Source organism: Ranitomeya variabilis, chromosome 1, assembly GCF_051348905.1.
Source record: "Ranitomeya variabilis isolate aRanVar5 chromosome 1, aRanVar5.hap1, whole genome shotgun sequence".
NCBI classification, from domain to species: Eukaryota; Metazoa; Chordata; class Amphibia; order Anura; family Dendrobatidae; genus Ranitomeya; species Ranitomeya variabilis.
In genome coordinates this window covers 670,843,994-670,856,061 of record NC_135232.1, presented here as the reverse complement: position 1 = coordinate 670,856,061, position 12,068 = coordinate 670,843,994, and the positions used below count along the sequence as shown (strand labels likewise).

The window sequence follows — 12,068 nt, the reverse complement described above, 5'->3', positions numbered from 1 at the left end:
TAAATCACACTTGCAGCCAGTTGACATGGATTAAAGTTGACTCAACCTCTGTCCTGTGTCCTTGTGTGTACCACATTGAGCATGGAGAAAAGAAAGAAGACCAAAGAACTGTCTGAGGACTTGAGAAACCAAATTGTGAGGAAGCATGAGCAATCTCAAGGCTACAAGTCCATCTCCAAAGACCTGAATGTTCCTGTGTCTACCGTGCGCAGTGTCATCAAGAAGTTTAAAGCCCATGGCACTGTGGCTAACCTCCCTAGATGTGGACGGAAAAGAAAAATTGACAAGAGATTTCAACACAAGATTGCGCGGATGTTGGATAAAGAACCTCGACTAACGTCCAAACAAGTTCAAGCTGCACTGCAGTCCGAGGGTACAACAGTGTCAACCCGTACTATCCGTCGGCGTCTGAATGAAAAGGGACTGTATGGTAGGAGACCCAGGAAGACCCCACTTCTTACCCTGAGACATAAAAAAGCCAGCCTGGAGTTTGCCAAAACTTACCTGAAAAAGCCTAAAACGTTTTGGAAGAATGTTCTCTGGTCAGATGAGACAAAAGTAGAGCTTTTTGGGCAAAGGCATCAACATAGAGTTTACAGGAGAAAAATAGAGGCATTCAAAGAAAAGAACACGGTCCCTACAGTCAAACATGGCGGAGGTTCCCTGATGTTTTGGGGTTGCTTTGCTACCTCTGGCACTGGACTGCTTGACCGTGTGCATGGCATTATGAAGTCTGAAGACTACCAACAAATTTTGCAGCATAATGTAGGGCCCAGTGTGAGAAAGCTGGGTCTCCCTCAGAGGCCATGGGTCTTCCAGCAGGACAATGACCCAAAACACACTTCAAAAAGCACTAGAAAATGGTTTGAGAGAAAGCACTGGAGACTTCTAAGGTGGCTAGCAATGAGTCCAGACCTGAATCCCATAGAACACCTGTGGAGAGATCTAAAAATGGCAGTTTGGAGAAGGCACCCTTCAAATATCAGGGACCTGGAGCAGTTTGCCAAAAAAGAATGGTCTAAAATTCCAGCAGAGCATTGTAAGAAACTCATTGATAGTTACCGGAAGCGGTTGGTCGCAGTTATTTTGGCTAAATGTTGTGCAACCAAGTGTTAGGCTGAGGGTGCCAATACTTTTGTCTGGCCCATTTTTGGAGTTTTGTGTGAAATGATCAATATTTTGCTTTTTGCTTCATTCTCTTTTGAGACAAATTAAACGAAGATAATAATACCAAAGAATTTGTGATTGTAATCATTTTCAGGAAGAAACTGAGTATTATCTGAAAGAATTGCAGGGGTGTCAATACTTTTGGCCACAACTGTATATGAAAAACATTTTGTACAGGTAATTTTTATCTGCAAACAATGACATTCACTGATAAGAAAGTGCAAAACGTAATATTCGCTTTGATTAATTGGGCAGTTCAGGATGACTGTGAGGTTCAGCTTCGGCAAACTACTGCAGAGTACGAAGTGATGTCACAGTCAGAAATCACTGTGGTGACTTTAAAGAGGTTGTATGCTTTCAGAAAATCACGGTCCTGAGACATAGATTATTAATAAAAACATGCTTTACTGATCGTCCCTGAGTCCCCACCACTGCTCCCTGTGTGTACTATTGGCTGTAGCATTGACACCACATCAATGAGCTCAGTGACTCAGCTCTTGTACATGGAACACCCCAATAAGAGCTGATGAGCTCTCTGATTGGCTGCAGCACTGTCAACGTGATGTAAGCGCTGCAATCAGTAACAGACATGAGGATCAGGAGGGGAAAACCGAGTGTTGGACCTGGGGAGGGTGAGTAAGGTCCAGTTAGCGTGTTTTTTTTTTTTTTTTATAAACTGCAGTTGGGGGACAGAGTTTTTCTGAAAAGGGACAAGCCCTTTAAGGTGCCATGACATACAGTCAATAGCAAAAATGCAGCTATGGATCCTGTTCTGGCCATTTAATGCCATGGACTTTATGAAAGAAAGAAATAGTAATTCTACCATTTCAATGTGCCTCCTCCCGCCAACGCTGCCTAGCAAAAGGGTGGGTTCAACAGTTGTAGTCATGCCATGGTGAAGGGGTTTTTTTTGCCACAGTTTACAGCAATTTTCTAAAATCCACAATTTTTGGAAAACTACGGCAAAAAACACATAGTGATCGCATCATGTGAACCCACCATTGTCACTGCATGTTAAACAGCAAGGTTAAAAAAAAAGTGACAGAATTTGTATTTTTGCATTTCACCCCTCCTTATAAATAATAATAAAATCTAATCAATAAGTCATATGTTACAATTACATGGATGGGAGAATTCAACAGATATTTGAATGGCAAAAAAAAAAAAAAAAGTAAAAATACTTGGTCCTACCCAAGGCCTACAATAGACCAGACCTTAAAGGGTTAAACATTTTTACAAACCAGATGTGAACACGTTGTCAGGGATCACAATTCTTTATTTCGGGCAACCATATAAAGCATTCAGTCATACTCTCATGTAACAGCAGCTACTCTGAAATGTAATGTCATCACTCGCTCAGCGCTGTGCACACAGTGTAAGTGAAGCGCAACTGGAAAGGTCTACACTATCAAATATTCGTTACAAGGAAACCTGTAATCCACAGGATAGAAAGGCCAGTGTATTAATGATTAGATCACTGGACGCCACAGACCACAACTGCCCTCCTATGTCTAACATATTCTGGAAAATTCACAGTCTACCACAATGCTATCGGCCAAAGCAAATGGGGATTAACATGGTGCCATTTACCGTGGCCGCAACCAGCAATGAAAACACTGTTCTTAACAAGGTTTCAACAGATGTGCCTAAAAAGGTCTCCTGTCTACATTGTATGAGTATTTCATAATATCTTTAAAGGAAAATGCATATGTGTTTCAGGTAAAGGTTTCCCCTAAAGGGGTTTTCTGATTTCGGAAAAACCTTTTACTTCAGCTGAGGTTTGTTGTGAAAAAAGAAGAAGTGTTCTTTACTCACCCTTTGTGGGTCCAGAGCAGAGTCTCAACTGTGCTCCAAATGTCGACAGGGCTGTAACCAATCAGTGAGCAACTCATTCTGTCAACTCAAGAAGAGCCAGTGAGCTCATTGATTGGCTGCAGCGCTGTTGACATGACGTTAATGATGTAGACATGATGTCAACGCTGTAGACAATAACAGACTGTAGGAGCAGCGGTGGACACTCAGTGCTGGATCCAGCAAGAGTGAGTAAAGCGCAGTTTTCTTGTTTCGTTTTTTAAAAACTACCACCGGGGAAAATGGGTTTCCCGAACAATGGATAACCTCTTTTAGACCTTTTATTATACACACAGATGGAGTGGTCCGCTCCCATGGGCGTCTCTGGTCTTGATCCGGCGCCTCCTCTCTTCTTAGGATCACAGTCCTCCTTTCCTGCTTCGTGTGGATGATGGGTCCAACTCCTAAGTCATCCACACAGCATCCCCCATCGCACTCCGGTGCAGTCGTACGTCTCTCTGTTCTGCCGAGAGCAGAGTAAAGTAATATGGTGCGCATGCAGCTTTACCTTCAGGGCATTGGCATTCTTTGGCCTCTCCCAGCGCATGCGTACTACAGTACTTTGCTCTGCCCTCGGCAGGGTAGAGAGAAGTACGCCTGCGCAGAAGCATCATGGGGGACACTGTGTAGATGACGTAGGACACACATGAAGCAGGGAAGATGGATGGTGATCATAAGAATTGAGGAGGCGCCGTCAAGATTAGAAACGCTCACTGGACCGGACTGCGCTGTCTGTGTGTATAATAAAAGGTATTTTTTGTGCCTTTCATAAGGGATTGGAGATATATGTACCGCATTCCAGAATGCTGCAAAATGGGGCATAAAGATGCCTGCCATCCTTTTTACTGTTGGGAGAAACCATGCACTGTTCCATCTGTTATAAATGGATGTTCCCACACTCTCCATGATATGTCGTAAAACACTAGCATCGCACCATAGATTTGGCCAAGTTATAATAGGGTCCGTTGGGTATTGCCCAGCTTTCTTTTTTTTATGGGAAAAATAATTCTGCATGAAGCTGATAAATTCTGAGAAAATGTAATCAGTTACTGCTAGCTATGAAAAGCCCCACAATATTGTTTGAGCAATTTAGTATTTACCCTTCAAATTACCATATATATTTATCTTGCATAGAGAAATACAAATCAAGACGAACATAAACGTTTGTCTCCATGTCTGAATTTTAGACCACAGATGTACTTTCACTCATGTTAATAAGACATGGTACCTTATGCTTCTGAAGCATGCTCAGAGCCGCATCCAATGACTTGCCAAAATGTGTGGAGCTGGCAACAGGCATCTTTTCATTGATCCATGTCAACTCGAGGTCACAGTAGTGATAAAACTCATACTGATCCACTTTGGCTTGCAGGAATTCTCCTCTTTTGGATAAAGGATCTTGCAGGGATTCAAACCTGAAATGAGAATATGCAATATATGCAACATCCATATCCTTTTTTTGTGTTGATAAGTGTTAGGCTGGTTTCACACTTGCGTTTTGATCTGCAGCGTTTGTAAAAAAAACACATGTGGTGAAAAAACGCATGTAAACGCGTGCAAACGCTGCGTTTTTTTAGACGCATGCGTTTTTGCATGAAGTAAAAAAAACGTGGCGTTTTGACGCGTTTACATGCGTTTTTTCCTGCGTTTTCGTTTTTGAAACGCATTATGAGAAGTGTGTGACAGCTGCCAATCATCAAAATCAACTAGAAAACCCACTATTAATAGAATTAGCTAGTGTTAGGGTTAGGGTTACGGATAGGGTTAGGGTTAGGATCCCTAGGGTTAGGTTTAGGGTTAGGGGTAGGGTTAGGGTTAGTGTTAGGGGTAGGGTTAGGGTTTGGATCCCTAGGGTTAGGGTTAGGGGTAGCTTTTTATTAGAAGAATGTCCTGGTCACCAGGTCACTGATAAGCCACCCCTCACCATCAAGGTGATAAAGGGATCCAAACCCTAACCCTAACCCTAACCCTAGGGATCCTAGGGATCCATAGGGATTGTCTATTATGTTGACCTGGAGACCAGGACATTCTTCTAATAAAAAGCTTTGTTCAATGTGGACACCCCAAGATATACGGTATTGCTATAGAGTACTAAAAATATAAACTCGGAGAGTATTCACTGTCATATTGTTAGGGTTAGGGTTAGGGGTAGGGTTAGGGGTAGGGTTAAGGTTAGGGTTAGGGTTTGGATCCCTAGGGTTAGGGGTAGGGTTAGGGTTAGCGTTAGGGTTAGGATCCCTTTATCACCCTGATGGTGAGGGGTGGCTTATCAGGGTGTATTCTTGTTTTTTTCTATAAAAACGCATGCGTTTAAAACGCAAGCAAACGCATGTACGCAAAAACGTATGCGTTTCCATAGACATCAATGTATTTTTTGACGCAAATCAAACGCAAATGAACGCATGCGTTTTTTGGGGGCAAAAAAAAACGCCTCTGAAAATTACTACATGTTGCATTTCTGCAAAAGAACGAATGCAGCAAAGAAAACGCATGTGTCGTTAAACGCGGCAAAACGCGTACAAAAAAAGCATGCGTTTTTAATGTTAAACATAGGGAAAAAAACGCATGCGTTTTTTTCGGTAAAAACGCTGCAGATCAAAACGCAAGTGTGAAACCAGCCTAAGTGATATTCTTTTTACTGTTGACCATAAAAAATGTGAACTTTTGAAGTTTATTGTCGCTAATGAGATTCACTTTATTACAAGCTTTTACTCAAACATTCTGATAATCATAATCAAATGTGTAGATGTTTGCTGGTTGTCAACAGTCATCAATGTGTGGTAGTATTGCACTGCAATACATGGATGGGCTGGTCCACCCAGAAATAAAGTGCTGTTGCTTGATATTTAAGACTCCAACCAAGAAGACCCCCATTTATGATGTCCACAATGCCTAACAAGGCACACAGAATATAGCTGTCTTAATCAGACAACATCTTTGTCTGAAAATAGCATGCTCTAGTTTTTATATTGCTTAAATTAAAGCTTGCAATAGACTTGCTTTATTTGTCTGCTGTTATTCTCCTACAATGACAGCTTTTATATTTGATAGTGTACAGCAAGTTTCCATGCAGTTGTTACATTATAGGAGAGGGGTTAACTCTTAACATCCCAGTCAGCTCTCTCCAGCCCATTTACTTTTATACAGAAATTAGCTGCTCAGCTACCAGCCCAGTAGCCTTAGGGTATGTGCACACGTCAGGATTTCTTGCAGAAATTTCCTGAAGAAAACCGGAAATTTTCTGCAAGAAATCCGCATTTTTTTTTTTGCGTTTTTTCCCGGTTTTTTTCGCGTTTTTTTAGCATTTTGCAAGCGTAATTAGCTTGCAGAATGCTAAAGTTTTTCAAGCGATCTGTAGCATCACTTGGAAAACTGACTGACAGGTTGGTCACACTTGTCAAACATAGTGTTTGACAAGTGTGACCAACTTTTTACTATACATGCTGCTTATGCAGCATCTATAGTAAAAGATAGAATGTTTAAAAATAATAAAAAAAATAAAAAAATGGTTATACTCACCCTCTGCAGACAGCCGATATCCTCAGCGGCTTCTGTTCCTATAGATGGTGTGGTTCAGGACCTTCGATGACGTCGCGGTCACGTGAGCGGTCACATGACCGGTCTCGCGACCAATCACAAGACAGCGATGTCATCGCAGGTCCTGAACCACACCATCTTTAGGAACCGAAGAGGCAGCATGCAGCGGTGAGAGGCGGGAACACTCCGGGGGCCATCGAAGGTGAGTATATGACTATTTTTTATTTTAATTCTTTTTTTTTGACCAATTATATGGTGCCCAGTCCGTGGAGGAGAGTCTCCTCTCCTCCACCCTGGGTACCAACCGCATATAATCTGCTTACTTCCCGCATGGTGTGCACAGCCCCGTGTGGGAAGTAAGCAGATCAATGCACTCCTAGGTGTGCGGAATCCCCGCAATTCCGCAATTTTAATGAACATGTTGCTTTTTTTTCCGCGATGCGATTTTTTCGCGGAAAAAAATCCAACATTTGCACAAAAAATGCGGAATACACTGTAAATAATAGGAGGCATATGTTAGCATTTTTTCGCGTTTGTATCACGTTTTTATAGCGAAAAAACGCGAAAAATACTGAACGTGTGCACATGGCCTAAGATCAGGACTTCTAATCATGGCTCTCATTGTCTGGAGCTGTGTGCTTGTTCCAATGCTCTGTTATCTCTATGTGTAAATACAGTGATAACAGTGTGGACCGGGAACAAACCACTGAGAGCTGAATATGTGAGGCCACCTTCACACATTCAGTATTTGGTCAGTATTTTACATAAGTATTTGTAAGCCAAAATTAGGAGCATTTTTCACTCATTTCTGGTTTTGGTTTACAAATACTGATGTGAAATACTGGCCAAATACTGAACGTGTGAATGTGGCCTTATTGCCAACATACAACGCACATAGAAACATTTTTTGTGTATGTCGGAAAATCGCTCAGTGACGGATCCGGCGCTGTCTGTCGTTGGCTATAATGGGAGCCTATGGACGCAGGATTAGTCACTGAATGTCAAAAGCAGGAATCCAGTGACGGATGCCGTCTTTTGAAACTGAGCATGCGCAGAATAATTTCCAGTCAGGAAAATTCTCTCTCGCTCTCTCTCTCTTTTTACTATTGATGCTGCCTATGCAGCATCAATAATAAAAAGATATAATGTTAAAAATAATTAAAAAAATAAAAAATCGTGATATTCTTACCTTCCAGCGTCTCCCGCAGCCTTCCCGATGTTCGCGATGCTCCCTGCAGCTCCCTTTCCCAGTGATGCCTTGTAAAATGACCAGATGACACAGCGGTGTCGCGAGACTGTTACGTCATCACAGGTCATTGTCTCGCAAGGTACTACTGGGAATGGGAGCATCACGAGCATCGCGAACATCGGGAAGGCTGTGGGGGACGCCGGAAGGTAAGAACATCACGATTTTTTATTTTTTAATTATTTTTAACATGGGTTTTGTTGTGTATGTGCGGCGCGCCCCCACACCGCCGCAGGGCCGAGGGGTACCCGGAGCCGGGCCTCTAGGTCTCAGTCCTGGGGTTGTCACGGTGGCTAGACCCGGTCCGTGGCCCTGTCCGTCAGTGGGGGACGTCCGGTGCAATAAGTGGTGCTAATGGTGGTGTAGCGGTGCAGTTGTGGGGTGCAGGTCGCGGTAAATAACGAGGACACCAGGTTGCAGTCTCTTTACCTCTTTACTGGAGATCTCTGAGTCCTCAGTCCAGAACACGGTTCACCAGGCTACGCAAGTCCAGCCGGTCCAATGGCACCTCCAGAGTTCTCCTCTCAGGTGGAAATCTGTGCCTTCCTTCTAGCGCTATGTGTTGTAGTCCTTCCCTGCTGTGCTCACGGAAAGTGACCCCACAACGGTTGTGTCTGTTTCTTAAGTTCCCTCACAACTCGATTTGATGTTCCTCTGTAATCCACCCCTCCCTGTATTCAGGTTGGAATGGCACCCGTTTGTCAGGTAGGCCTGGAGTTCTTCCGGGACCCTAGAGACGCCCCTCTCCCGCAATTGCCCCCCAAGACTTCATAGGTGATATGTGGTAGACAGCCCGCCTGAGACCGACTGTCCTGCCCCTGTTTGGAGTATGGCTTGAAGCTGTATTCTAATCCACTCCCTCGGCGTTCCGGCCACCGGTATTGCGCCTCAGCAGGGTGCTGCCTCTTTCAACAAAACCCCTGCTGGTATTCGCCTTCTGCTTGATCTCGTTTCTCACTCAGCACAATCTGCCTCGCTTCTAGTCCTTTCTTGGGCACCGCCGCTAAGCTGAGCAGGCACGGTCCCGTTACGTTCTCTCAATGCCAAGCCTCTGCCAGGGTCCCACCCCTGGCAGAGACCCTACAGTCTCTCCCTTCACAACACCCTCTGCCACAAGGTGTTGCTCCGTTCAATCCCGTCAGCGTTCTCCCTAACTTCCTGCCTGACCCCCAGTTTACCCACTATGGTGGGGAGTGGCCTAATGAATAGCACCCTTAGCTCCCCCCGGAGGCCCTGCTGTGAAACATATTGGTGTCTGTGATACCTGATTGGAGGAACTCCTTCAGTGCCATCGAACGTACCATGGCTCCCCTTAGTGGCGGAGCCACAGTACTGCAACGACCAGGACTCTGGGGCGCTGCATATGCATTTTCGCAGCGGAAAAACACGGCGAATACGCATACACAAGGTGTGCACATACCCAATTCTGGCAACAACTGCCTCGACGGGTCCGTCAAAAAAACGGACCCAGTGCACCCGTTTTTTTACAATCGGCACAGGATCCGTCTTTACAACATTTTGACGGATTATGACTGATTGTAAAAAACGGAAGTGTGAAAGAGGCCTAAGATGAACCTTTCTTCAAAGAGATAGGTCCTGTGTAGAGGTGGTGCTAATCGATTTGCAGGACCCAGTACATCAAACACATTAGTAATCTGTAGCCATCAGCTGAGGGCCCTGAGAGCCACCTTCTACCTCCTGGCTTCCCTGGCTCCTCTTTGATAAGCTGGCAAGGTGCAAGGTCACGTGCCTCACACTGCAACAATGACATTGTTCCAGTCTGGCTAATCAAATAGGAACCAAGGAAGCTGGCAGGCAGGAGGTGGTTCTTATGGCTCCCTTCCAGAAGGCCTGAGATTACCAACATGTCAGATGGATCAGGTTCTACAATTCGCACCAAGTATAATCTGGTGTGGATGTTCCTTTTAAAGTTTACCTTCCTTTCTTACCACAACTCACCAGTAATGACCTTATTATTTACTTCCTACTATTTTTCAGGATAGTAGAAATACCATAAATTGAATTACCTTCTTAGATACTTCATTGTTTCATCCATGATCCCTTGCGAGTTGAAATGATTGGTGGCCATCTTCTGAGCCCGTGACACGATTGAATTCATTTTATCAGCCAACTCTCTGCTTTCATTTTCCAGCTGACGATGCTCTTTAAGCAGGTCTCGACTAGTTCTCAGGTCATGTCCCGACTGCGGTGACTGCAGAACCTTCTCTATCTTCTCAATCTTCTCTTTGGCATCCTGGATTGGAAACATAATGAGGGGATGCTCACTTTATTATTTTTCTCTTTCTAATTCTCATTGTGCAAAAAAAAAATTGCAATAGAAAAGCATAATGCATTACTTGCATTCAGAGCTAATCAATATCTGAAATAAATGCATGATTTTTCAGGAGTAGATTGTTAATAAATAATGTGAAATGCTGACTGCCAAGATCAGGGTAAGTAAGCTCTGGTGTCAAGTAAAGTTCAACTCCCATTAACATCAAATTGCTAAACTGGATATCGCGTGGAAATATATCTGGGGTCTCCTTCATATCAGGTTCGGACAAAAAAAAAAAAGTGGCTCAACCTTAATCACATCACCAAGGAACAACATATTCTGTTTTTCCATTATTATGAGACTCAACAGTCTGCTTATTTGCTTGGTAAATAATATGAAATATGAAATTGTAATTAATAGCAAAATCCATAAAAACATTATTAACAACAGTCATAATCATTATTTATATACATGTATAAAATATAGTTGACTATGTGATGTTATTAGTTTTCAGCATATACATCCAAACAATGCATTGCAAAATGTTGAGTTCACATTGTTAGCTTTCTTAGATATCTGACGTTAGCCAAGAAGTCTGCAATTATTACTCCTACCTAGAGATGAGCAGCACCCTGGCCCAGGAGGCAGGTAAATGTTGCATGGCTGCTGGATGGGAGCCCGGCAAACTTCAAAAATGTCTTTGTTTGGAGCTTCTATTTTGATTAACAGGCCCAACGCAATATCATGTGTGCTTCATGGTGCAACAAGGACATTTCTACAGGCCGGCTAATCAAAAGATGAGCCAGGGATGCCAGCAGGTAGGTGGAGATTCACAGAACTCCCATCCAGAAGCCATGCAATTATTGACCGGTCCACTGGTCCTGGGAATCTATTCACTTATCTTTGTTCCTAACCCTTTACATCCGGGCACATGATCCAAATGAACCTCTTCTAAGGGCAAAAATAATAATTAAGGGGCATTTCCACCTTGGACAGTATTAAAATAATAATTAAGGGGCATTTACACCTTGGACAGTATTTGGCATAAATGTCTGATTGGTTAGGATTCCAGTTTTGGGGCTTAGATAAAAAAGAAGAAAAATATTAATCAGTTCTCCCACTGTCTGGTGTAGGTCATGGATTCACAAATTTGTTGAGGAATGCATGGATGATGAAATCTCAGCTGGTCACTGGGTGGAGTACTTGGCAAAAAAAGGAATCCAGCAATCCCAAGAAAAATAAATACTGTATACAATTTCACATATTATTTAAAAACCTTATAAACATGGTAAAGAATAGAAAAAAGTGGGGGGATGGATGAAAAATTGATAATATCATAATGCGTTTCGAACTAACTAGTTCTTAATAGCAAGGCCAGGCTATGATTAAGTTTTAGTGCTGACTAGAGGTCTGTCTTTTTCGCCGGTGGCGGGTTTTGACAATTTCTCTACTATCAAAGATCTTCATATATTTGCCCGTTCATTACTGTATAAACAACTGTTTTATGATGATAATCTCCACAAATTATTTCCCGCAGAAACTCAATAATAATGGACAGAATATTTTTTTGACGGCAACAGTCGACAGGGATAAGGTGGAGTTTTTGGATCCGGCGCATATGATACGGTCAGTACCTATTGGCCAGTTTTTACGTCTGAGGCGCATTTGTTCAACAGATGTAGAATTTGAAGCACAAGCCAGTGACTTCAAAAATCGCTTTAGAGCGCGAGGGTACAGTAACCGTATGATCAAGAAGACATACCTCCGGGCTAAACATAGAATAGAAACACCCTATTGTATGGGGCAGGAAGGGAGGAACAAGGTGCCGACAAGGTCAGGTTTATCACTAACTTCAACTCTAGATCTGAACAAGTCCATGGCGCTCTGGAGAGATCATGGCCAATTCTAAAGACCGATCCCATAATCAACAAATTTATTTCAGATAGACCAATTGTTACATATTGGAGAGCAAAAAATCTGTGTGACCACTTA

General features: G+C 43.0%; 1 protein-coding gene across 5 annotated transcripts in view; it reads right to left on the bottom strand.

Moving 5' to 3' along the window:
- Positions 1 to 12,068, bottom strand: part of SPTBN5 (spectrin beta, non-erythrocytic 5) — a 445,401-nt gene that overhangs the window by 259,744 nt on the left and 173,589 nt on the right. For all 5 annotated transcript variants that reach the window (XM_077264001.1, XM_077264014.1, XM_077264022.1 and 2 more), the window contains exons 23-24: positions 9,829 to 10,055; positions 4,247 to 4,433 (exon numbers count right to left, since the gene is read on the bottom strand). In XM_077264001.1, coding sequence (XP_077120116.1) covers positions 4,247 to 4,433; positions 9,829 to 10,055 — 414 coding nt within the window. The remainder of the gene's footprint in view (positions 1 to 4,246; positions 4,434 to 9,828; positions 10,056 to 12,068) is intronic.